This window comes from Heptranchias perlo, unplaced genomic scaffold, assembly GCF_035084215.1.
Source record: "Heptranchias perlo isolate sHepPer1 unplaced genomic scaffold, sHepPer1.hap1 HAP1_SCAFFOLD_163, whole genome shotgun sequence".
Lineage (NCBI taxonomy): Eukaryota > Metazoa > Chordata > Chondrichthyes > Hexanchiformes > Hexanchidae > Heptranchias > Heptranchias perlo.
In genome coordinates, this window is record NW_027138892.1 from 696,043 (window position 1) to 722,962 (window position 26,920).

At 48.0% G+C, this 26,920-nt stretch overlaps 1 protein-coding gene, 1 long non-coding RNA gene and 1 other non-coding gene across 3 annotated transcripts; all 3 read right to left on the reverse strand.

Moving 5' to 3' along the window:
- Positions 1 to 370: 370 nt before the first annotated feature.
- Positions 371 to 13,547, reverse strand: LOC137309380 (uncharacterized). The gene is made up of 3 exons (XR_010959827.1): positions 13,426 to 13,547; positions 11,726 to 11,917; positions 371 to 595 (listed from the first exon to the last, which is right to left on the reverse strand). It is a non-coding gene; the product is annotated as an uncharacterized lncRNA (long non-coding RNA).
- A 3,761-nt stretch (positions 13,548 to 17,308) lies between these two features.
- Positions 17,309 to 20,179, reverse strand: LOC137309372 (zona pellucida sperm-binding protein 3-like). The gene is made up of 9 exons (XM_067977621.1): positions 19,798 to 20,179; positions 18,786 to 18,901; positions 18,596 to 18,699; positions 18,327 to 18,504; positions 18,115 to 18,241; positions 17,955 to 18,034; positions 17,751 to 17,872; positions 17,545 to 17,679; positions 17,309 to 17,466 (listed from the first exon to the last, which is right to left on the reverse strand). The coding sequence occupies exons 1-9, from the start codon at positions 20,173 to 20,175 to the stop codon at positions 17,348 to 17,350; spliced, it is 1,359 nt and encodes a 452-aa protein (XP_067833722.1). The 5' UTR covers positions 20,176 to 20,179; the 3' UTR covers positions 17,309 to 17,347.
- A 6,366-nt stretch (positions 20,180 to 26,545) lies between these two features.
- trnae-uuc (transfer RNA glutamic acid (anticodon UUC)) lies at positions 26,546 to 26,617 on the reverse strand. The gene has a single exon. It is a non-coding gene; the product is annotated as a tRNA-Glu (tRNA).
- Positions 26,618 to 26,920: the final 303 nt, after the last annotated feature.

Consider the following 26,920-nt stretch of genomic DNA (forward strand, 5'->3'; position numbering starts at 1 on the left):
AGTAACTGGATGGCAAACCCACAGATACAATCATCGCTCACCCTCCTCCCTAAAACGAGAGCCCTCGGATCCTTAGTATTTCGCTGTCAGGACCGTGTCCCGGATCAGCAAACTCTGAGCAGAACAGGCTTCCTACCTGGAACCTCCGTGGCCCTTTGTGACTTCGGTGCCACTCCGACACTCTCAAGAATCTCAGAGATAAACTGGCACGAGTTCAAAAGGTGAGAAATAAAATGGGACATTCCTGTCCGCAGAGCACCGCAGTGAAACTAAAATAACAGCCTGGTCACATTAAAGCTACGTTACTATTGATAGAACAGGTGGGTCAGGTACCTGCATTGCTGGGAGAAGGTGCTGGGAGTTGTTGCTTCAGAGAAGATTGAGAGAACCTCAGTTCTGCATCAATTCCATGAGCTTCCATTCCACCGATCAGCCTGCAGCATCTGTGAAGCTGTATTGTTGAGGGGCGGTGTGATAGTGAACAGTGTCAGACAGGATGGGACGTTAGTCAGAGGCGGGGTTCACTATTTCTCCTTTTCTCTCCTATGCTGAAGATGTGACGGGTTTTTGGAGGTTTTACAAGTGTCTCGAACATCTGTTGCAGCAGAGATCAGTTTTGTTTCATTGAATTATAATAGAACACGGTTATAATTATTAGATTTTACTTCATTATAAACATCATGGGGGGAGAATTTTACTTGAGCGGTGGCTCAAAACCAGCGGTCTGGTTTTTATCGCCCGTTCCAGGCCCCGCCCGATATACAGTTCTATTGGCTTCGATATTAAACCCCCCGCCCACCCTCCCACGACCGGTGGAAGAGGGTCTGGGGATTGGGGGGGGTTTAAAAATCGAGTAATGGGGAACGTGTCCCCACCCCGCTGCGTGAACACCAGTTGTCGGTTTCACGGTGGTGGGTTTCATGGCGTCCAAGCAGCCCAACATGGACTCCTCATTAACATATAAATAGAGGCATAGAGCACAAAAGCAAGAAAGTTAAGTTGAACCTTTATGAAACACTGGTTCGGCCACAGCTGGAGTATTGGGCTCGATATTAGGAGGGCGGCGGGTTCTCAGCGGGGGGTCGACTGAGCGCGTGGGTAACGCACCCGGTGAAATCAGTGTGCTCTGCACGGAATCGCAGGCTAATTGGAGCCACTTACCTATGCTTCCGGATTTCCCGCTGGTAAGCTGCGAGGCGGGCGGACTGCGCATGCGCAGTAAGGTCTGCCAGCTGGAGGAGACCTATTTAAAGGGGCAGTCCTCCACTGACTGATGCTGCAGAAAATAGGAAAAATTACAGCATGGAGCAGCCCAGGGGGAAGGCTGCTCCCTAGTTTAATGATGCCTCACTCCAGGTATCATTGGATGGGGTGAGGAGGAGGGGGAGGACAGAGATCTTCCCCCTGGCGGGCAGGAGGAAGCAGCCTGCCTCTGCCACCAAGAAGGCCTGGCTCGAGGTGGCAGAGGAGGTCACCAGCACCACCAACATATCGCACACCTGCATACAGTGCAGGAGGCGCTCCAATGACCTCAGTAGGCCGGCCGAAGTGAGTACACTTACTCATTCCCCTCCCCTCTGTCTGCCACATCACCGCCCCCACCCCACATCTCCTTCTGCACAGCCAACACTACTCTGTCACATCACCCCTCACACCCACTCAAACCTCATCCTCATCTTACCTGCACTTACTCACCTCCCAGTACTCATCCCGCCACTACCACTCAACCCAATCCTCATACAATATCATGGCTCTATCTCATACTCACTCTCTCGTGCATCTCTTTCACGGTCAGCTTCACTCAACCTGCCACGATCTGTGCTGCAGCCACAGGGCATGCATCACATATGTGCAGTAGGAAGCGTAAGGCAAACGTGTCGTGAGCATGAAGGGGATGCACAAGGGTGTTTGAGGTTTTGTCATGGTGTTTACCGATATTTAATTTCTGATCAACTCACATAACATATTATATTATATTGTCACCATTACTGCCACGTCTTTGCGAATCTTGTCTGGTTTGTGCAATAATGCCCTTTCCTGAGGATCACTAAGACCCACAACTGATGCCACCCATTGTGTCACTGCAGAGTGGGTGTAGGTGTATTTGCAGGGCTCTTTTGTGCAGATGACTGAGAGATGTCGGCGATGTCCCCGGTGGCACCCTGGAAAGATGCGGAGGAGAAGTTGTTGAGGGCAGTGGTGACTTTGACAGCGACAGGTAAGAAGATGGTGCTCGGGCCAGCCAGGAGCAGCTCGGCATGAAGGAGGCTGCAGATGTCGAGTGACTCTGAGCCTCCGTGTGCACTGCTGCTCAGAGAGGTCCAGGAAGCTGAGCCTCAGGCTGTGGACCCCGTGGCAAGGGTAGTGCTCTCTGCGACGCATCTCTCTCTGCGGTTGCCCTCCCTCCTGCTGTGCAAGTGGATGTGTCACAGCACTGTGTTGTGGAGCTCCACGTGTCAGAGGTGGATGGCGTGGCTGGTGATGCTGTTCGCCCTCTGAGGAGGTCATGACTGCAGCTACGGCGGCCCCACAGCTGGAAGATGTACATTTGAGGGGGTCCGCAAGGTCGGTAAATGTGTCTGGACACCGGGGTAAGTGTGCAAGTTGGTGAATTTTATTGTTAGGAGGAGGGTGGTGGAGGCCAAACTTTGTCCAAAGTGACAGAGTGGCCTCCTACAATGAGTGAGGGTCTCCCCCCTCACCTGTCAAATGGACCTTTGCAGCTGCCACAGGTTGATGGCTGCAACACTTCCATTTGAACTGGGAGTGTTTCCCCCAGTACGGGAAACAGTCTCAGTTAATTTCAAAATCCCACCCCTCCTAAAATATCAGGTCAATCAGGTCTGTAAATGACCTGAAGTACCTGTTTTAGTACTTTAAATGGCACCCCGCCGGCTTTAATTGCCGGCGGGAGTCCCACATGCGGGTGCTGCGTGGGCATGTCAGCGCGTCACTGGGGAACCCGGAAGTGGGTTGGAGCCGGGCTCCAGACCCGCCCCGGGAATCCCCGATTTCCGCAGCCCTCCCCCCGCCACGAATGCACCCGATCACGGGTGCGAAAGTCGAGCCCATTTTGTCCACTGAACTTTAGGAAGGCTGTAAAGGCCTTAGAGAGGGTGCAGAGAAGATTTACTTGAATGGTTCCAGGGATGAGGGGCTTTAGTTACATCAATAGACTGGAGAAGCTGGGTTTGCTCTCCTTGGAACAAAGAAGGTGGAGAGGAGATTTGATAGAAGTGTTCAAAATCATGAAGGGTTTAGACAAAGTAAATAAAGAGAAACAATTCCCAATGGCGGAAGGGTCCAGAAGAGAGGACACAGATTTAAGGTGATTGGCAAAAGAACCAAAGGCGACATGAGGAAAAACTTTCTTAAGCAGCTATGACCTGGAATGCGCTGCCTGGAAGGGTGTTGGAAGCCCTTTCAATCGTGGCTTTCAAAAAGGAATTCGATAAATACTTGTAGGGAAAAATTTGCAGGGCTGCGGGGAAAGAGCAGGAGAATGGGACTAACTGGATTGCTCTTACAAAGAGTCAGCACGAGCTCGATGGGCCAAATAGCCTCCTTCTGTGCTGTAACCAATGTATGATTCTGTGATTCAATGAGAAAGAGCTGGGCATCGTCAGTTCTACATGGGGAATCTGACACTGTGTTTTCAGTTGATGTCACCGATGGGCAGCATGAAGATGAGAAACAGGAGGGGGCCAAGTATAGATCCTTGGGGGACTCCAGAGGTAACGGTTCAGGAACGGGAAGAGAAGCCATTGCAGGCGATTCCCTGGCTATGACTGGATAGATAGGTATGGAACCAGACGATGGCAGTCCCACCCAGCTGGACAACGGAAGAGAGGCATTGGAGGAGGATGGTGTGGCCAACTGTGTCATAGGCTGTAGGTAGATCGAGCAGGATGAGGAGGGATAGTTCACCACGGTCACAGTCACAGAGGATGTCATTTGTGACTTTGCTGAGGGCTGTTTCAGTGCTGTGGCAGGAGTGGAAACCTGATTGGAGGGATTCAAACATGGAACATAGTAACAGGAGTAGGCCATTCAGCCCCTCAAGCCTTTCAATTCGATCATAGCTGATCTGTATCTTAACTCCATTAACCAGCCTTAGTTCCCTAACCTTTAATACCTTTGCCGAACAAAAATCTATCAATCTCAACATCTTTTTGGTGGAGAGTGTTCCAGATTTCCACCGCCCTTGATGTGAAGAAGTCATTTCTGACATCAGCCCTGTACGGCCTACCTCTAATTTTAAGGTTATGCCCCCTTGTTCTGGACTCCCCGTCTGCCCCGCCCCCGACCAGAGGAAATACTTTCTCTCTATCTACCCTATCAACTCCTTTGATCATCGTGAGCACCTCAATTAGATCACCCCTTAATCTTCTGTACTCAAGGGAATACAGGCCTAATCCATATAACCTGTCCTCAATATTAACCCTTTTAGACCCGGCATCATTCTGAATCTGTGCTGCACCCCCTCCAAGGTCAATACATCCTTCTCGAGGTGCGCTGCCCAGAGCTGAATGCAGTCCTCCAGATGGGGTCTAACCAGAGCACTCGACAGCTATAACATAACTTCCAACCCTTTGCATTCCAGCCCTCTTGAGATAAAGGCAAACATTTAAATTATTTTTAATACCTGTCCACTAAATTTTATTGATTTTCGCACTTGGATCCCTATATCTCTCTGCCCATCCACAGTTCCTAGCTTCTCACCATTTAGATAATACTCTGATCTATCTTTCTTAGGGTCAAAGTTGATGAGCCTGTACTTTCCTACGTTGAATTCCATCTGCCAACGTTTTTCCCACTCACTTAATCTATCAATGTCCTTTTGCAACTTTCTGTTCCCATCTGCACTATTTAGTGCGACCTAACTTAGTGCCGTCAGCAAACTTAGATATACGGCTCTCTATTCCTTCATCCAAGTCATTTATAAATACAATGAAAAGCTAAGGCCCCAGTACAGATCCCTGGGTGACATCACTAGTCACATCCTGACAGTTCGAGCACATACCCATTATCCCTACTCTGTCTGCCACCTCCTGACCAATTCCCGATCCAAGCCAATGAGTTGCCACCAATTCCATGCGCTCTCACTTCAGTTAACTTTCTCTTATGTGGAACCTTGTCTATTGCCTTCTGGAAGTCCATTTAAATATCAATAGAGACTCCTTTATCGACCACTTTTGTTACCTCTTCAAAAAACTCAACTCGGTTCATTAAACATGACTTACCCTTTACAAATCCATGCTGGCTTTCTCCGATCAGCTCATATTTGTTCAAATGCTCAGTCACTCTGTCCCTAACAACAGATTCTAGTAACTTCCCCACTACTGACATTAGACTAATAGGTCTGTAACTTCCTAGTTTATTTCCCCTACCCTTAAACAATGGAGTTATATTGGCAATTTTCCAATCCAAGGGAACAATTCCTGAATCAAGAAAGTTTTGGAAGATCTTGTAGCATCAACAATTTCCTCACCTACACTGGGATGGAAACCATCGGGTCCTGGGGTTGCGGGAGAGATGGGCACAGAGAACAGAAAAGATGGAGAGAGAGTCTGTGTGTATAATGGAATTGGTGGAGAGAGAGTCTGTGTGTATAACGGAATTGGTGGAGAGAGAGTCTGTGTGTATAATGGAATTGGTGGAGAGAGAGAGTCTGTGTGTATAATGGAATTGGTGGAGAGAGAGAGTCTGTGTGTATAATGGAATTGGTGGAGAGTCTGTGTGTATAATGGAATTGGTGGAGAGAGAGTCTGTGTGTATAATGGAATTGGTGGAGAGAGAGTCTGTGTGTATAATGGAATTGGTGGAGAGAGAGAGTCTGTGTGTATAATGGAATTGGTGGAGAGAGAGAGTCTGTGTGTATAATGGAATTGGTGGAGAGTCTGTGTGTATAATGGAATTGGTGGAGAGAGAGTCTGTGTGTATAATGGAATTGGTGGAGAGAGAGTCTGTGTGTATAATGGAATTGGTGGAGAGAGAGAGTCTGTGTGTATAATGGAATTGGTGGAGAGAGAGAGTCTGTGTGTATAATGGAATTGGTGGAGAGTCTGTGTGTATAATGGAATTGGTGGAGAGAGAGTCTGTGTGTATAATGGAATTGGTGGAGAGAGAGTCTGTGTGTATAATGGAATTGGTGGAGAGAGAGAGAGTCTGTGTGTATAATGGAATTGGTGGAGAGAGAGAGTCTGTGTGTATAATGGAATTGGTGGAGAGTCTGTGTGTATAATGGAATTGGTGGAGAGAGAGTCTGTGTGTATAATGGAATTGGTGGAGAGAGAGTCTGTGTGTATAATGGAATTGGTGGAGAGTCTGTGTGTATAATGGAATTGGTGGAGAGAGAGAGTCTGTGTGTATAATTGAATTGGTGGAGAGTCTGTGTGTATGATGGAATTGGTGGAGAGAGAGTTTGTGTGTATAATGGAATTGGTGGAGAGAGAGTCTGTGTGTATAATGGAATTGGTGGAGAGAGAGTCTGTGTGTATAATGGAATTGGTGGAGAGAGAGTCTGTGTGTATAATGGAATTGGTGGAGAGAGAGTCTGTGTGTATAATGGAATTGGTGGAGAGAGAGTCTGTGTATATAATGGAATTGGTGGAGAGAGAGAGAGTCTGTGTGTATAATGGAATTGGTGGAGAGAGAGTCTGTGTGTATAATGGAATTGGTGGAGAGAGAGTCTGTGTGTATAATGGAATTGGTGGAGAGAGAGTCTGTGTGTATAATGGAATTGGTGGAGAGAGAGAGTCTGTGTGTATAATTGAATTGGTGGAGAGTCTGTGTGTATAATGGAATTGGTGGAGAGAGAGTTTGTGTGTATAATGGAATTGGTGGAGAGAGAGTCTGTGTGTATAACGGAATTGGTGGAGAGAGAGTCTGTGTGTATAATGGAATTGGTGGAGAGAGAGTCTGTGTGTATAATGGAATTGGTGGAGAGAGAGTCTGTGTGTATAATGGAATTGGTGGAGAGAGAGTCTGTGTGTATAATGGAATTGGTGGAGAGAGAGAGAGTCTGTGTGTGTAATGGAATTGGTGGAGAGAGAGTCTGTGTGTGAGAGAGAAAAGAGGAGGCAGAATCTGAGAGAGAAGGGGAGAGAGTGTATGAGTGAAAGAAGGGACAGAGAGCTTGTGTGTCAGAGCGAAGGGGAGAACAAGTCAGGGTGTATGAAAGAGGTGATTGTAAACCCCAAGAACGGGTGGGTTGTGGGCGGGTGGGAGTTGAAAGTAGTTTTTTGGGTCATGACCGCAACTCGGCTTTATTTCTGGGTTTAGCGTCGGCGTGTAAAAGTACAGGCTTCCCATTGGGGATGCAAAGTCCGAAAATTTTGCGGTTGCGACCCAAAAACACAACTATTTTCAACTCCCACCAGTCCCCAACCGGCCGATTCTTGGGGTTTAAAATCAACCCCCCAGGGTGTCTGTGCAAGAGATGGGAGAGAGAATCTGTGTACAAAGGAGGAGACCGAGGACCTGAGTACAACAGTGTGAGATAGTGAGTCTCAGAGAGTCTGTGTATGAGGGAGTGAGTCTTTGAGACAGACTCTCAGAGAGTCTGGATGTGGATGAGGGACAGTCTGAGAGGTAGGGTGGGAGGGAGATATGGGGCCCGCTATTAGGAGGGAGGAGGGTTGGCAGTGGGGGGTCGACTGGGCGCGTGGGTAACCGGCCCAGTGAAATATGTGGGTTTGGCACGCGATCGTAAGTAAATTGAAGCCAATTACCTTGGCTTCTGGGTTTCATGCTGGAAAGCTGCACAGTGGGCGGACTGCGGACCCGCATCATAGGCTGTCAGCTGGAGGAGCCCTATTTAAAAGGGGCAATCCTCCACTGACTGATGCCGCAGAAAATAGGCCCAGGGGGAAGGCTGCTCCCAGGTTTAACGATGCCTCACTCCAGATCTTACTGGATGGGGTGAGGAGGAGGAGGAGGAGGAGGGAGATCTTCCACCCGGCGGACGGGAGGAAGTGGCCTGCCTCTGCCACCACGAAGGCCTAGCTCAAGGTGACAGAGGAGGTGACCAGCACCACCAACATATCGCCCACCCGCATACAGTGCAGGAGGCGCTTCAATGACCTAACCAGGTCAGCCGAAGTGAGTACTCTTACTCAGTCCCCCACACTCCGTCTGCCAATCACCGCCCCCACCCCACATCTCATTCTGCACTGCCAACACTTCTCAATCACAACACTCCTCACACCCACTGAACCATCATCCTCATCTTGCATGTATTTCCTCACTTCCCCAGTATTTATCTCACCACTACCACTCAACCCAATCCGTAAACAATCTCATGGCTCTGTCGCATACTCACCCTCTCATGCATCTCTTTCACGGTCAGTCTTGCCCCACCTGCCACTACCTGTGCTGCAGCTACAGGGCATGTATCACGTATGTGTAGTTGGAAGCATAAGGCAAACGTGTCGTGAGCATGAAAGGGATGCACAAGGATGTTTGAGGGTTTGTCATGGTTTTTACTTATATTTGATTTCTGATCAACTCACATTACATATTATATTGTCATCACTACTGCTACATCTTGGCCATTCCTGACTGGCTTGTCCAATCAGGCCCTTTCGTCAGGTTCTCCATGAACACCCTTGATGCCACCCATTCGGTCACCCTACAGTGGGTGTCTGTGTAGTTGCATGACTACTTTGTGCAGGTGCCCGTTGCGCAGCACTGTGTTGTGTCGCTCCATGTGGCAGAGGTGGACGGCGTGCCTGGCGAGGCTGGTGCTGTTGGTCATCCTCCAATGGAGTGATCAATGCAGCTATGGAACCCCCCACTCCCATCCTGACGCTGTGAGAGTGAGGGGGTCCGCAAAGTAGGCAAATGTGTTTGGACAGCAGAGTTTAGGGTATGATGTAATAATTATGAGTGTGGATACAACGGTGTGGCAGACAAAACTTTGTCTGAGGTGACAGAGTGCCCTGCTGCAATGAATGAGGTATTCCCCCCAACTGTCAAGGAATCCTCTGCATCTTCCAATGGCTGCTGACTGAAACACATCTGCAACAACAGGGAGTATTTCCCACAGCATGGGAAACACGCTGAGGATAGTCCAAAATCACATCCCTGCTAAAATCTCTTCCCAATGAGGTGTGTCAACGACCTCAAGTACCTCCCTAACTATCTAAACTGTCATCCCGCCGGCTTTAATTGGCGGTGGGAGGCCCGCACGCGGGGGCTGCGCACGCACCGATTCGCGTCATTGGGGAAACGAGAAGTGGGCAGGTTGGAGCCGGGCTCCGGACCTGCTCCGGGATTCCCCAATTTTAGGAACCCCCCCGCCACGAACGCACCCGATCGGCCAACCTAAAATTGACCCCATGGTGTGTGTATACAAGAATGAGAAAGGAAAAGAGAGGAGACGGGAGACAAGGGAGAGAAACAGTCTGTGTGTATGAAAGAGAGGAAAGGGGAAGAGATTCTGTTTGTGTATGAGAACTGAGGGATAGAAATATGAGAAGTTGGAGAGGAGAAATGAGAGAGAGGGAGAGAGAGGGGATGGGTAAAGGACAGAAAATTGAGAGTTGTGGTTAACAGATGTTTCTTGCACTGGAAGGGTTCAAACCGTGGTGATCCCCGGGGTCAGTGTTGGCACCATTGCTTTTCTCAATATCTGTGGATAGAAATGATCTGGACCTGGGTGTAGGGGGCACAATGTCAAAATTTGCAGCTGCCACAAAGATAAGGAGGGAGATTAACCATGAAGATGATTGTCAACAACTTCAGGAGGAGGCAGACAGGTGAGCAGATTGGGCAGGTAGATGTGAGATAGAATTTAATGGGAAGAGATGTGAGGTGAGGAGAATAAGGAGAGGAAATAGACACTATACTGTAAAACTGTAAAAGGAGTAGAGGAGCAGAGAGATTTAGTGATTCAGATACACAAATCTTTAAAAGTGGGAGGACAAGTTGATAAAGCTGTTTTACAAAAAAACCCATGGGATCAGAGGATTTATAAATAGGGGCATAGAGTATAAAAGGAAAGAGTTAATGCTACACCTGGACAAATCATTGGTTAGGTCACAGTCAGAATACTGTGTCCAGTTTTTGGTGCATTACTTTAGTAAGAATGTCGCGGCCATGGAGAGGGGCAGAAGAGATTCACTTAGATGATCCCAAGGATGAGAGTCTTCACATAACTTTTGATGAGAGCAGAGAAGTTTAAATAAGATCAGAGAGTGGGGATCAAAATTATGAGGGGATTTTGATAAAGTAAATGGGGGAAATCTATTTCCACCAGTTTGTGAGTCGGTAACTGGAGGGCATCAAATTAAGACCAAAAGAATGAAGTGAGAGGTTGGTTTTCTTTTTGATGCAGAGGGTTGTTCGGACAATGGAATGTCCAACCAGAAACACTGAGGGAAGCAGAATTTAAAAAGGAAGTGAATAAATATCTGAAAAAGAAAACCTTGAAAGGCCTTCGATAAGGTATCGCATAGTAGATTCATGACCAAGGTCAGAGCTTGTGGAGTCAGGGGACAGGTAGCAGAATGGATCGCAAGCTGGCTACAAAACAGAAAACAGAGAGTAGGGATTAAAGGTAGTTACTCACACTGGTAAAAGGTGTGAAGTGGTGTTCCACAGGGATCGGTGCTGGGAACACTTGTTCACTATTTGCATAAATGATTTGGACTCAGGAATCGGGAGTACAATTTCAAAATTTGCTGACGACACCCAATTGGGAGGTACAGTTAATACTGAAGAGGACTACGACAAAATACAGGAAACCATTAATAAATTTGCAAAATGGACGTGTAATTGGCAAATGAATTTCAATGTAGATAAGTGTGAGGTGGTACATTTTGGTCGGAAGAATAAGGAGGCCGCATACTGCTTGGATAATAAGAGTCTAAATGGGGTAGAGGAGCAAAGGAATTTCGGGGTACAGGGACACAAATAATTAAAAGTAGCAAAGCAGGTTAATAAGGCCATTAAAAAAAGCAAACAAGGCACTTGGGTTCATATAAAAATGATACAGAGGCACCGGAGAATGTGCAAAAAAGATTTACTGGGATACCACCAGAAATGAGAGGTTACACCTATCAGGAAAAAGTGAACAGACTGGGGCTCTTTTCTCTCCAAAGGAGAAGGCTGATGCGGGGGGGGGGGGGGCACTTGATAGAGGTTTTTAAGATTATGAAAGGGTTTGATAGGGTGGAGGTGGAGAAGAAGTTTCCACTTGTGGGGGAGACCAGAACTTGGGGCCATGAAAATAAAATAGTCACTAATAAATCCAGTAAGCAATTCAGAAGGAAATTATTTACCCAGAGAGTGGTTAGAATGTGGAACTTGCTATCACATGGAGTTGTTGAGGCGAATAGCATAGACGCATTTAAGGGGAAGCTCAGTAAGTACATGAGGGAGAAAGGAATAGAAGGATATACAGATTGGGACAGATGAAGAGAGGTGTGAGGAGGCTCGTGTGGAGCATAAACACCAGCACAGACCAGTTGAGCCGAATGGCCTGTTTCTGTGCTGTAAATTCTATGTAATTCCAAAGAGTCCATAAATACGGAGAATAAAAGTGGGCCCAGCACTGACCCCTGGGGTAACCACTTCCAACCCTTCTCCAATCTCAGCAACTCCCATTAACCCGGACCCTCTGTTTCCGGTCCCCAGACAACTTTCTCCCCGCACTTTTCCATTTCCTTTTAAACGGCCCACCTGAACAGACTGGACATTACCCCGGGGATCCCCCAGTTACCTACACACCGTTGCTCGCCATGTCCCTGATTTCACTTGACATCCTTCACAGTCTCATCGAATTGTCTTGGTGCCTCCCGGCCGTGTGAACATCCAAAGAGGCTTCCAGTCGGCCTCAAGTATTTTCCAACAGATTGATTCAAATCCAGTGCGGTTTTCCTCAAAACTCCTGGAAGTTCAGGCACGAATTCTCCTGTGGAAGAAAGTCACATCGTGTTACGGGACGGAAGAATTAACGACCCTTCTGAAGTACTCGGTGTCGGCCTTGGCTCATTTGTCGCACTCTCTCAACTCTAGAATCATGAAGGTTGTGGGTTAAAGCTCCCCTCCAGAGACCTGAGCACAAAATCTAGGCTCACACTCCAGTGCAGTACTGAGGGAGTGCTACACTGTCGGAGGTGCTGTTTTTCAGATGAAATATTAAACCGAGGCCCCGTTTGCCCTCTCAGGTGGCTGTAAAAGATCCCATGACACTATTTGGAAGAAATGCAGGGGAATTCTCCCCAGTGTCCTGGCCAATATTTATCCCTCAACCAACATCACTAAAACAGATTATCCGGTCATTATCACATTGTTGTTTGTGGGATCTTGTTGTGCAAGAAATGGTAGCCCACTTTACAACAGTGACGTTATTTCCAAAGCCCCCGATTGGCTGCGAAGATTTGGGACACGAGGATGTGAAAGGCGCTGGAGAAATGCAAGATCCCCCCTCCCCCTATCCGGGGCCGCCCTTCCCTCTAATCCCATTTCCCATCTCTCAAATTCTAGGACGCTGCAGGGCCCTTTAAGAGGCCTTGGGCCGATCTCCAGGGTCAGGGTCCTGAGTCAGGGTTCATAGGCTGGGCTCTTTCGCGCTGAGTGGAGGATGGAGACGGTCTGTAACCTCTGACCCTGAATCCAGGTGAGAATCCGCCAATCACGGGACCCATGATGCCACAGAAAGGATTGTGGCGTCATCCACCGCGTGACGGCCATGTTTGCGTGACGGTCACACTGCGCATGTGTGCCGTTAATTTACATAGAATTACATGGAATGTACAGCACAGAAACAGGCCATTCGGCCCAACTGGTCTATGACGGCGGTTGTGCTCCACACGAGCCTCTTCATCGAACCCGATCAGCATAACCTGCTATTCCTTTCTCCCTCATGTGTTTCTTTAGCTGCCCTTTAAATGCATCTATGTTATTTGCCTCAACTACTCCTTATGGCAACACGTTCCACATTCTGACAATTCTTTGGGGAAAGAGGTTTCTCCCGAATTCCCAATTACATTTATTAGTGACGATCTTATATTGATGACCCCTTGTTTTGGTCTCCCCCACAAGCAGAAACATTTTCTCTACATCTCCCCTATCAAACCCTTTCATTATCTGAAAAGACCTCGATCAGGTCACCCCTCAGCCTTCTCCTTTCTGGAGAAAAGAGCCCCGGCCTGTTCAATCTTTCCTGATAACTCCATCCTCTCAGTTCTGGTACCATCCTTGTGAATCAGTTGGGTGTTATTGATTGATTGCTGTGATTTGTTTAGTGATTGATTATTGATTGCTGTGATTTGTTGAGTGATTGATTATTGATTAGTTGGGTGTTATTGATTGATTGCTGTGATTTGTTGAGTGATTGATTATTGATTAGTTGGGTGTTATTGATTGATTGCTGTGATTTGTTGAGTGATTGATTATTGATTGCTGCTCTGCCCATACCTGATGTCTGTCAGGAGCCTGCGGTCGAAGGCTGCGTGTGCAGAGCCGCAGAAGGTCAGGGCCCAGGCGCGGATCCTCACGGTTTTGGCGGAAGTTTTTTCTTCTTTGTTTAACGGCGCCTCGAACTCGAAAGACGGGAGGCGGCGGTGAGACTGGAGTCGCCATTCTCCGCCCAGGGCCGCAGCGGCTCACAGGCCTCGTCCGTCACCCCCGGCAACGGCCGGCCGCCACCCCCACCCGTCACCCCTCGCAACGGCCCCCCCGCCCCCGCCCCATCGCCCCAGCAACAGCCGCCCCCGCCCCGTCGCCCCCAGCAACGGCCCCTGCCTGGTCGCCCCCAAGCAACGCCCCCCCCCACCCCGATCAACGCACCCCCACCCCGTCACCCCCAGCAACGAAGAAGAGCAGGGGAGTTCTCCCCGGTGTCCTGGCCAATATTTAATCCTCCACCAACACCTATAAACAGATTATCTGGTCATTTATCACATTGCTGTTTGTGGGATCTTGCTGTGCACAAAATGGCTGCCCACATTACAACAGTGACCTAATTTCCAAAGCCCCCCATTGGCTGCGAGGCTTTGGGTCGTCCTGAGGATGTGACAGGCGCTGGAGAAATGCAAGTTCCCCTTCCCCGGGGCCGCCCTCCGCTCTAATCCCATTGCCCGTCTCTCGGTCCTGTCCCCGGGCTCGGGGACTCTCGGCCGGTCCAGGGCCCTTTAAGAGGGACGCGCCACACTGCGCATGTGCGCCGTTTATTTAAATCAAACCGCGCGATTCAAAGGAAAAGTGACGTCAGTTTCCGTCACAATAAAAACCGCTCGTTCTCAACCGAAAAAACGGAAAGTTTGTCTCGCGACACAACAGGAAGCGGCCGCTGATCCGGCGGGTGATGTGCGCATGTGCGAACATTCTCCCAGAGTGCAGCGCGGCCTGTCTCACAGATGGGGCCTTTTCTCCGCCGCTCTGCATTATGGGAGATGCGGCCGCCATGACGAGCCCGGGTCACCGAGTTCATCCAATCACAGGTGAAGCTTCCCGGATTGGTGGAACCGACAGAATGCAGGTGGTCTGTGGAGCGAGAGAATCTCTGAGAAGAGGGGCAGCCAATTGGGGAAATCACAGGAGGTGGTGACCGGTCATAAACCCAATCGGTGAATGACGGATTGAACCAAGGAAAGGAATGAAGAAACTCGACTGGGACCTGTGGGAACAGGCGGACTAATAAATTTAACCCGTGTCCAGTTCAGGTCACCCCATTACAGGAAAGATGGGATTGGACCAGAGAGGGTCCAGAGGAGATTTACAAGGATGGTCCAGGACTGGAGAATTTTAGCAATGAGGAAGGATTGGATCGGCTGGAGTTGTTTTCATTGGAACAGAGGAGGCTGAGGGGGGATTTAATTGAGGTGTATAAAATTATTGGGGGGCACACGGACTGCATCACTTCAAAAAGGCAGCTCACCACCACCTTCATGAGGGCAATTGGGGATGGGCAATAAATGCTGTCCTGGCCAGCGACGCCCACATCCCATGAACAAATAAAAAAAGGATATTAAGGTCCTATATCCCTTAGCAGAGAGGCCAATAACCAGGGGGCATATATTTCAAATAATTGGTAGAAGGATTAGAGGGGATCTGCGGATAATTTTTTTCACCCAGAGGGTGGTGTGGGTTTGGACCTTACTGGCTGAAAGGGTGGTAGAGGCAGAAACCCACATCGCTTTTTAAAAGTACTTGGATGTGCACTTGAAGTGCCGTCACCTACAAGGCTGCGGACCATGACCAAGAGTGCGATTAGGTTGGATAGCTCTTCTTCAGCTGGCACAGACACGATGGGCCGAATAGCCTCCTTCTGTGCTGTAAATTTCTATGATTCTATAACCCCTAGGGTCAAATGTAACATGGCAAAAGATACATGTTTATGGTTCAAAAAAATATCGTTACAGGGAGGGAGGGGACAATGTAGATTTCTGCCCGAAAGCGTTGCTGACACAAACTCCATGAATTATTTTCAATGGGAATAATAGTATAGGGACCTTGGAACAGAGGAACATTAAATTGGATGAGGGGCGAGAGGAAAGTCACCTGTTTCTGTCCTGTAAGATCCAAAGCTTCATTGAGAATGAATTCATGAAGCATTTCTACATAGTATTTTTTTGCAACATTTTAAAAATATCCCACAGTAGTTATCCTGGTCAGTATATCCAGTTTGTAAAGTCTCCCTGAAATGTTTATATGTAAATCAGACAACAGTCAGAAGAGGGTCGGATGGACCGACACTACACTTGAATGTATTGTCATCTATTGAGTGTAAAGTTTCCGAACACTACTTGTCAATGGTGTGAGGAAGCTCAGAGTGAAAGTGAGGAGGGGGGCCGTCTGACTGCAGTTTCCACTGGAAAAAAAATCACCTTCAGTGTGTACAGTGAGCAGAAATGAATTGCTATTATTAAAAGTTCCCACTAACTCATTGTTATTCTACTTCAACAGAACAAGCCTGGATCGCCTGCTATGTTTAAACACTAAACTTCAGTGATTATAGCTCAAGTAAAATATTACCATGATTTGATTTAAATGGAGAAGTGGTTTCCACCCGCCAAAGAATGTTGTCTGAAGCGAGGGTGTTTACTGCTAACAGCTCCCATCCTGTTTAATAGACCCCCTGAATGTCTGATTTACCAAAAAGAAAAACACAGCTCAATAAAGTTCAACATTCTCTTATTAATCTGAAGACCATTTTATGAACAAATTTCAGGATTTCACAAGGCAAGGGTGTCCCAGACATGGATTGGACCCAATTCACTGTAAAGTTATAAAAACACAGCCAGTTTAGCGACCAGGGAACAGAACCTAAAAATTAGAATCAGGACTTCCAGGAGTCAAGTTATGAGACACTTCTGCACGCAAAGAGTGGGAGAAGTTAGGAACACTCTTCCACAAAGGGCAGTTGATGCAAGCTCAATTGTTCAATCTATTACCTCAGCTTAAAATTTTGTTGAGCAAAACAAGGTAAGGGATATGACGAAGGCAGGTATATGGAGTTATGTCACAGATCAACCATGATCTCATTGAATGGTGGACCAGGCTCGAGGGGCTAAATGGACGACTCCTGTTCCTATGACCACCCCTCAAATACAGTGAATGATAAACAATGTAATTGGAAAATAGGACTAACGACTTACAATACAATCCTGAGGGCCTGTCGTGAGGGGAAGCTGAGGATAAAGAAACTTCAATCTGTGCTCACAAGATGACAGGTGAAATTCAAATCCAACAGAGTTAAATCACAACCGCTGGGCTCCCCGTCCCTCACATTCTCACTGTGCCTGTACCCACTGGGCACAACATTGCCCCCCGTGTACATTAACCATTACACTGAACATTTGAAATCTACCTGGAGCCCCACCCCCACTAAACAAGAATCTTTACACCAGGGGCAGAGATATTCAATCTTGGAGGAGAGTTCCAAGTCCACTGACTTTCAATCCTATTGGTGTTTGGACAATTAGCTCCAAAAGGGAAAGTTTAACTGGAGTTTGGAGCCCGTTTTGGATTCGAGTGATCAATGGCCACGGGACACCAAGGGAATGATTGGGCCGTCAACCAGCCAGCACCAGTACACCAGGCCAGTCCCACTGTCCCTTCAGAGTTCATTGACCTGCACAATGAGTTGCCTGGCAAGCCTTCACCCATTGCTGCAGCCATCCCTGGACAGGGCCTGGATACACTATTAACAGCCATTCTGCCACTACTTACATGGACCCATTAAAACCCATTTCACTAACAGGAGGAACTGTGGAGGAGTGCGGAGTGTTACTAACAGAATTGAGCACTTGTTGCATGCTGATTGGAGCCAGATAATGAAAAATGAGCAACCAGCCATAAGATACAAGTAGTCACTGCTTTATTGGTCATTTGATAACTAGTTGAACTGGGTTTGCTTGTGTTTCCTGTACAGGAACAAGGCGATCAAAGAAGCAGAGATCAGAGAGACAGCGGTCACAGTCAGGGCCAGGATCAGGACCACCTCAGACTCCACACCTAAAAAGCAACAAGAAACCAATGGTTAGTGAAGGAAATACTGAGGAGAAAATGGAAACTAGCAGTCAACCAACTCACCACCCGGAGACCTCTCCTGCATCCTTTGCTCAACCTCATTAAGGGACTCAGTTGCCAGCTCTGTCACATCAGGATCCAGAATGACCAGGGGTCCAAGTGAGGCTTCACCCTCCCACTTCAATTCAGCATCACTCTCTGCAATATCAAACATTCCAGTTAGAGAGGGTAAAGGGTGACCTCCAACATAGAGGGGATCAATGTCCTACCAGGTCCAGATGCAAGATCCCTCCTTCCTCTGGAATCAAGTCGGAATTCCCTCGTGGCACTACAGCTGCCCAGATGACAACAGGCACACACATCATTGGTAGATTCTTCTAATGGGGTCCAGCTAAACCAGAGAATCAGTTTATCAACCAGGTTGTCCATCACCCTTTAATACAACACATCCCTGAGCGAGAGAGGGAACTTACATATTCTGGAAAGTACAAGCTTTGTTCATTGAATCTCTCTGATCCACTGCAGCAACTTTCAGGTGACAGGTGATGAAAATCTGAGGGACACATTCAATACAAGTTGTTATTTAGTGACCTCCTCCCAACATGGGGAACCCAATGTTTGGCTTCCTCTTACCAAGGAACGGTCATCTCCAAAGAAGCGGAACGCATCCAGGTCAAACTGGAGTTTGTCCAGCTCACGTTCACCTCTTGGCAACACAAAGGTTGAAAAGGAGTCCTCAGCTTTGCTGTCCAGGAGGCAACTGAAGAAAGATTAAAAAAGGGACAAAGTGAATAAAGTGAACCTATTGAGACATAACCAGCTGGAGAAAGCAGAGAGCTCCTTACCCATGGTAGTCAATGATGTTGTATCTTGGGGTGGAATCCTTGTCTGGGCTCAATGTAGCTGCACAGCTGTCAATGTAGAGCTTCAAGGGCATGTGGTTGGTCATTGAAACAGAGGCCTCAATGTGAATGAGGTCACCCAGGTAGTAGACAGTCGAGGTGCGCTCTGTAAGCCAGTCATCTGAAGTACAAGAGGACAAGGGTTGGAGACAGTGGGTGTAACTCCCAGTGAGAAACGACAGAAAAGCACTCGCCATCCACCCATCACATACCGTTCATAAGACGCAGTGAGAATGACAGAAGCCCTTCTCCAGACTTGGTCGAGCTGAATGGGATCCAGGTGGGCTTGATAGGGTCACTGCTCACATTGCCCTTCCTGGAAGGACAGTAGATAATTTCAGGACAACTTCATAGAACTGCACCTGCTGTAGACCTTATTTGCCACAGAGGAAAGATTCTTACCTAAAATAGTGGCACTCAATGGGAATGATGGCTCCATTAGTTCTCACAATGACAGATCCACGAGCATGTGGGGTGTGGTTCAGGTGGGTAGTGTAGACCAGGAAATCTCCAGCCATCTGAAAGACATCAGGTTAAGGAATGAAGAGCTGGTCTCATTGGACAAAAGCTATTTCTGGTCATTTTCCTGCCCTGTTAAGCAGCAGTTTGAGGAGTTTCAGTTGTTCCTCAATGACACATGATTGAAGCAGCTCCACCATTGGTGGAAGTTGCCTGGAGCAGCCTCTGTTACTCAACTCAGTCCACCTTCTATTACAGGGGACTTCAGGCCTGCGGTCAGAAACCCTGAAATGATTGGCACTGCCAGATTTGATGAGCATTCTTTCCCATATAGAATAGAGCTTTCACCTTAAGGGGCTTCAAGTTACCCCTGATATGGAGCACAAAACACATCACTTTTAAACCTCATCTGTGTCTGCAGAATCAAGGGGATTGGCAGGTGTAACAACCAAAAGTGGAGTTCCCCTTTAATACATTGGGATACAATTATTATTCCACTTGTTTCATCATTTAAGAGCAGTCTCAACAGGAACTTCCACACTGAACATTCATTGACCACAAGTTGAGGCAACAGGCCAGAATATCCATAGGAAGGAACAGAAAAGATAAATCAATTGAGGCACAAAAGAACAGAGTGGTTTGGAGAAATGTAGGTGAAGGTTCAAGGTCAATAGAATTGAATCTCAGAGTTAGAGAGTGGTAATGACCCATTTAAGAAAGATGCAGTCCCTCAGTGACAAGTTGAAGTTCTTTTTAAATATAAAGCTAAGATTAACATGTCAATATAAAGAAAGTAGTTTCACACAGGTTGATATTTAACAGTGGGCAAGAATTTATACACTGATTTCATTCAGGGATCTCCTCAGTGGCTGGAGTTTCACCCGATGTTAATGAGTTCAGAGTGGGCAGTAATCCACACAGTGAAATTGGAGCAAGAGTTGAGGAATCACATTACCTGCAATCTGCTACCACATTCATGGAGCCCATAGTCAAAGAAGACAGTGTGGTTCTGAGAGGAGATCCCAGTTGGCCGACAACCTGCTGTCCCCAGGGTCAGGTCAGCAGCTTTAATCAGGTGCCTGGTTCTAAATAAATCCATGTCTACCCTCACCAGCAGGTTCTGCTCTCCACACTGTACCATCACAGTCTGCAGTGGAGACAGACTTCTCCCCTCAGACACACTGAAATGGGAACCAAAGGGAGGGACAGGGGTGGGTTTTACTCTTCTCCATGGAAATCTCTGCCCTCTAAACTGTTGCCAAATATCCGAGCAACAAACCGCTCCAACTAACACCAGCACCGAGAACAAACCTCCCACTACAAAATCCCCCATGATACCAAACAACTCAACGATCACTTTATCCACCAACCAGCACCTTTTATACGCAACCTGCAGTCACCTGACTCCAATTCAATGAGTCGCTGTTGTGATCCGATTGGATGTCTTTCAGAAAAAAAACTCAATGTCTTTAGAATCCTCCTTTCATTCAATCACTTCCATTGTCCTATTTCATAAGTTTCATTCGAAAGAAAGGAAAAAAAAGAAAAGAAAAAAAGATGGAGATCGTGAGCGGTGTAACTGAGTTCAGAGATACAGAGAGACACCAGCAGAGGGAGGTAGAGAGCGGTGTAACTGAGTTCAGAGATACAAAGAGACACCAGCAGAGGGAGGTAGAGAGCGGTGTAACTGAGTACAGAGATACAGAGAGACACCAGCAGAGGGAGGTAGAGAGCGGTGTAACTGAGCACAGAGAGACAGAGAGACACCAGCAGAGGGAGGTAGATAGCGGTGTAACTGAGCACAGAGATACAGAGAGACACCAGCAGAGGGAGGTAGAGAGCGGTGTAACTGAGTACATGATGTGGAGATGCCGGTGATGGACTGGGGTTGACAATTGTAAACAATTTTACAACACCAAGTTATAGTCCAGCAATTTTATTTTAAATTCACAAGCTTTCGGAGATTTTCTCCTTCCTCAGGTAAATGTTTCAAGATCTCCTTGAAGCCTACGCATTTATACATATTGAATAATACATGGTGTTTACAGACTGCCCCTGCAACTGCCCGTTGCCAAGGCAATCACCGTGTTCAGACAGAGAGGTGTCATCTGCAGAACCCCCGAATACACATTCAACAAAAAAACAAACAGGGAAAAAAAACAGAGAAAAAAAAAACACAGAGAGAGGCAGAAACATCCGGAAGGCAGAGAGAGCCAGCAAATGACCCATTATATTAAAAACAGATAACATTTGTTCGCTGGTGGGGTAACGTGTAGCGTGACATGAACCCAAGATCCCGGTTGAGGCCGTCCTCATGGGTGCGGAACTTGGCTATCAATTTCTGCTCGACGATTTTGCGTTGTCGTGTGTCTCGAAGGCCGCCTTGGAGTACGCTTACCCGAAGGTCGGTGGATGAATGTCCATGACTGCTGAAGTGTTCCCCGACTGGGAGGGAACCCTCCTGTTTGGCGATTGTTGCGCGGTGTCCGTTCATCCGTTGTCGCAGCGTCTGCATGGTCTCGCCAATGTACCATGCTCTGGGGCATCCTTTCCTGCAACGTATGAGGTAGACAACGTTGGCCGAGTCACAGGAGTATGAACCATGCACCTGGTGGGTGGTGTCATCTCGTGTGATGGTGGTATCTGTGTCGATGATCTGGCATGTCTTGCAGAGGTTACCGTGGCAGGGTTGTGTGGCGTCGTGGACGCTGTTCTCTTGAAAGCTGGGTAGTTTGCTGCGAACGATGGTCTGTTTGAGGTTGGGTGGCTGTTTAAAGGCGAGTAGTGGAGGTGTGGGGATGGCCATAGCGAGGTGTTTGTCCTCATTGATGACATGTTGAAGGCTGCGGAGAACATGGCGTAGTTTCTCCGCTCCGGGGAAGTACTGGACGACAAAGGGTACTCTGTTGGTTGCGTCCCGTGTTAGTCTCCTGAGGAGGTCTATGCGATTTTTTGCTGTGGCCCGTCGGAACTGTCGATCGATGAGTCGAGCGTCATATCCCGTTCTTACTAGGGCGTCTTTCAGCGTCTGTAGGTGTCCATCGCGTTCCTCCTCGTCTGAGCAGACCCTGTGTATTCGCAGGGCCTGTCCATAGGGGATGGCCTCTTTGACGTGGTTAGGGTGGAAGCTGGAAAAGTGGAGCATCGTGAGGTTGTCCGTGGGCTTGCGGTAGAGTGAGGTGCTGAGGTGCCCGTCTTTGATGGAGATTCGTGTGTCCAAGAAAGAAACTGATTTGGTCGGATCTGCGGTTACCCGCAGATCCGACCAAAGAACACACCCACCAGCTCAACAAACTGATCAAGACCTTCGATCCAGACCTTCAAAGCATCCTACGCATTCTCATCCCACGTAATCCCCGCGTGGGAGACTTCTACTGCCTCCCAAAGATACACAAAGCCAACACACCCGGACGTCCCATCGTATCAGGCAACGGAACCCTGTGTGAGAACCTCTCTGGATACATCGAGGGCATCCTGAAACCCATCGTACAGGGAACCCCCAGCTTCTGTCGCGACACTACAGACTTCCTACAAAAACTCAGTACCCACGGACCAGTTGAACCAGGAACACTTCTCACCACGATGGACGTCTCGGCACTATACACCAGTATCCCCCACGATGACGGCATCGCTGCGACAGCATCAATACTCAACACCAACAACAGCCAATCTCCGGAAGCCATCCTACAACTCATCCGCTTCATCCTGGATCACAATGTCTTCACCTTCGATAACCAGTTCTTTACCCAAACACACGGAACAGCCATGGGGACCAAATTCGCACCCCAATACGCCAACATTTTCATGCACAAGTTCGAGCAGGACTTCTTCACTGCACAAGACCTCCAACCAACACTATACACCAGATACATCGACGACATTTTCTTTCTATGGACCCACGGCAAGGAATCACTAAAGAGACTACACGATAACATCAACAAGTTCCATCCCACCATCAAGCTCACCATGGACTACTCCTCAGAATCAGTTTCTTTCTTGGACACACGAATCTCCATCAAAGACGGGCACCTCAGCACCTCACTCTACCGCAAGCCCACGGACAACCTCACGATGCTCCACTTTTCCAGCTTCCACCCTAACCACGTCAAAGAGGCCATCCCCTATGGACAGGCCCTGCGAATACACAGGGTCTGCTCAGACGAGGAGGAACGCGATGGACACCTACAGACGCTGAAAGACGCCCTAGTAAGAACGGGATATGACGCTCGACTCATCGATCGACAGTTCCGACGGGCCACAGCAAAAAATCGCATAGACCTCCTCAGGAGACAAACACGGGACGCAACCAACAGAGTACCCTTTGTCGTCCAGTACTTCCCCGGAGCGGAGAAACTACGCCATGTTCTCCGCAGCCTTCAACATGTCATCAATGAGGACAAACACCTCGCTATGGCCATCCCCACACCTCCACTACTCGCCTTTAAACAGCCACCCAACCTCAAACAGACCATCGTTCGCAGCAAACTACCCAGCTTTCAAGAGAACAGCGTCCACGACGCCACACAACCCTGCCACGGTAACCTCTGCAAGACATGCCAGATCATCGACACAGATACCACCATCACACGAGATGACACCACCCACCAGGTGCATGGTTCATACTCCTGTGACTCGGCCAACGTTGTCTACCTCATACGTTGCAGGAAAGGATGCCCCAGAGCATGGTACATTGGCGAGACCATGCAGACGCTGCGACAACGGATGAACGGACACCGCGCAACAATCGCCAAACAGGAGGGTTCCCTCCCAGTCGGGGAACACTTCAGCAGTCATGGACATTCATCCACCGACCTTCGGGTAAGCGTACTCCAAGGCGGCCTTCGAGACACACGACAACGCAAAATCGTCGAGCAGAAATTGATAGCCAAGTTCCGCACCCATGAGGACGGCCTCAACCGGGATCTTGGGTTCATGTCACGCTACACGTTACCCCACCAGCGAACAAATGTTATCTGTTTTTAATATAATGGGTCATTTGCTGGCTCTCTCTGCCTTCCGGATGTTTCTGCCTCTCTCTGTGTTTTTTTTTTCTCTGTTTTTTTTCCCTGTTTGTTTTTTTGTTGAATGTGTATTCGGGGGTTCTGCAGATGACACCTCTCTGTCTGAACACGGTGATTGCCTTGGCAACGGGCAGTTGCAGGGGCAGTCTGTAAACACCATGTATTATTCAATATGTATAAATGCGTAGGCTTCAAGGAGATCTTGAAACATTTACCTGAGGAAGGAGAAAATCTCCGAAAGCTTGTGAATTTAAAATAAAATTGCTGGACTATAACTTGGTGTTGTAAAATTGTTTATAACTGAGTACAGAGATACAGAGAGACACCAGCAGAGGGAGGTAGAGAGCGGTGTAACTGAGTACAGAGATACAGAGAGACACCAGCAGAGGGAGGTAGAGAGCGGTGTAACTGAGCACAGAGATGCAGAGAGACACCAGCAGAGGGAGGTAGAGAGCGGTGTAACGAGGTGCAGAGATGCAGAGAGACACCAGCAGAGTGTCCAGGAAACCAACCTTTTATCTGAAATCTGAGGCGGGATCTAAACTGCACAGTAGAGGAAGCATTACTGTATATCTAACCCGTGTTGTACCCTCCCTGGGAGTGTTTGATTTGACAGTGTCGAGGGAGCTTTGCTCTCTATCTAACCCGTGTTGGAACTGCCCTTCTACAACTGGAAAGTTTCTCCTTCTTTACTCTATGAAAACCCTTCACAATTTTGAACACCTCTATCAAATCTCCCCTTTACGTTCTGTGCTCTCAGGAGAACAGCCCCAGTTTCTCCAGTCTCTCCACATAACTGAAGTCCCTCATTCCTGGCACCATTCTCGTAAATCTCTTCTGCACCCTCTCTAAGGCCTTGACATCCTTCCTAAAGTTTGGTGTCCTGAATTGAACACAATACTCCAGCTGAGGTCTAACCAGTATTTTATCAAGGTTTAGTATCAATTCCTTGCTTTTGTATTCTATGCCTCAATTAATAAAGCCAAGGGCCCCATTTGCTTTCTTAACAGCCTTCTCAACTTGTCCTGCCACCTTCAAAGATTTGTGTAACTGCACCCCCAGGTCTCTCTATTCCCCCACTCCATTTAAAATTGTCCCATTTAGTTTATATTACCTCTCCTCATTCTTCCTACCAAAATGTATCACTTCACAATTCTCTGCATTAAATTTCATCTGCCATGTTTCTGCCCATTTCACCAGTCTGTCTATGTCCTCCTGAAGTCTGTTACTATCCTCAACATTGTTTATTACATTTCTGAGTTTCGTGCCATCTGCAAACTTTGAAATTATACCCTGTACACCCAAGTCCCGGTCATTAGTATATATCAAAACGAGCAGTGGTCCTAATACCGAGCCCTGGGGGACACCACTGTATACTTGCCTCCAGTCTGAAAAACAACCGTTCACCACTACTTTCTGTTTTCTGCCCCTTAGCCAGTTTTGTATCCACGCTGCCATTGTCCGTTTAATCCCATGGGCTTCAATTTTGCCAACAAGTCTATTATGTGATTCTTTATCTTGCCTTAATCTCTCCCCGCATAGAAACTCCCCGACCCATATTCATGGCCGCCCCCTCGACCTTGCAATCACGTGGCCTCTCTACTCACGATCGTGTCAATCATAGATAAGGCCATCTCTGATCACATCCTTGTATCCCTCTCCATCCACATCGAATCAAAGAATCATAGAAAGGTTACAGCACGGAAGGAGGCCATTTGGCCCATCGAGTCCTTACCGGCTCTATGCAAGATCAATCCATGTAGTCCCACTCCCCCAATGCACATCACAGAATGAACTCAGGGATCCCACGCCACTTTCTATGAGCGGTGACAGGCTGCGGTTATGGTGAAGACCGGGACCCAGGGCTGAGGCTGTGGTCATCAGTTACTCTGGGAGTGGCACAATCTGTTTCATGACGAGCCAAGGGTGAGAGTAACCCCAGGGAGTCAGGCTGGTGTTTCGAAGGGTGTGGGTTCCAGCTCCCGTTCCAGGACTGGGACACATGATCCAGACTGACTGTGTCGTTCTGAGAGGGAGCTGCATCGTGAGAGGTGCTGTCCTTTGAATGAGGTGTTAAGTGGTAATTTGTGAAGAGCAGGGAGTTCTCCCGGTGTCCTGGCCAATATTCTTTCCCCAACCATCAGCACCCAACAAACAGGAGGTCTGCTCAATATCTCATCACTGTTTGTGGGATCTTGCTGTACACAACTTGGCTGCTACGTTCTCTTATAAAACGATAGTGACTGAACTTCTAGTGAAGTGCGTTGGGATGTCCTGAGGATGTGAAAGGTGCTATACAAATGCAAGTTCCTTGTTTCTCACAGTGGGCCGTGTCTCTTTCCTCGTCTCATTGAGACTCTCAGTTAATTGGTCCGTTCTCTCCGCAGATGGGGCCCGACCCGCTGAGTGTTTCCAGATTGTTCTGTGCGTGTTTCACTCAGACTCGGGTTTTACAGTAAATAATAAAAGGACTGCAGTCAGACACTTGGCCATGAGCTGCTGAGTGACCTGTCGGGACATTGTTGCTTGCTTCCCTTCAGCTTGTGGGACTGGGTTTTTGGTGCACTGTCCCTTTCAGAGCTGTGGTTTGCCTCATTTCTCAGTGTGATTGTGGTGCGAACTCAGAAGCAGCCACAGTCCGGACTGCAGGCAAATTGGGAGGTTGGGACTAAAAGTTCACTATTCCCACACCGGGAGTCGAACCCGGGCCGCCTGGGTGAAAACCAGGAATCCTCACCGCTAGACCATATGGGAACTGAAATACCAACTAGCAAGAAGGGCACTGAGACTACAACCGGAAAGTTAACGGGCGATTCAAAGGAGGTATTCACAATTATGAAAGGTATTGACAGAGTATTTAAGGAGAAATTGTTTCCAGTGATGGAAGGGTTAATAACCAGAAGAGAAAGATTTAAGGTAAATTGAAAGACAGTCATGGGGGGTGTGACTAAGATTGAGACCATTCATTCAGCTGCCTCTGCAGCTCCCCTCCCTTCCCCGAGCCCACCAAGTTTCTCTCCTATCTCCCCTCATGCCCTCTCTGAGCTCTCTTGACCA

Bases quoted from the DNA above. Each gene is read 5' to 3' on its own strand.
- LOC137309372 (XM_067977621.1), bottom strand. From the start codon at position 20,175: ATGGGGGATTTTGTAGTGGGAGGTTTGTTCTCGGTGCTGGTGTTAGTT. The intron at 18,505-18,595 runs GTATGTGATGGG...CTTGTACTTCAG, and splicing joins CTCACTGCGTCTTATGAACG to ATGACTGGCTTACAGAGCGC. The intron at 17,680-17,750 runs GTAGGACATTGA...TTGATATTGCAG, and splicing joins GGATCTTGCATCTGGACCTG to AGAGTGATGCTGAATTGAAG.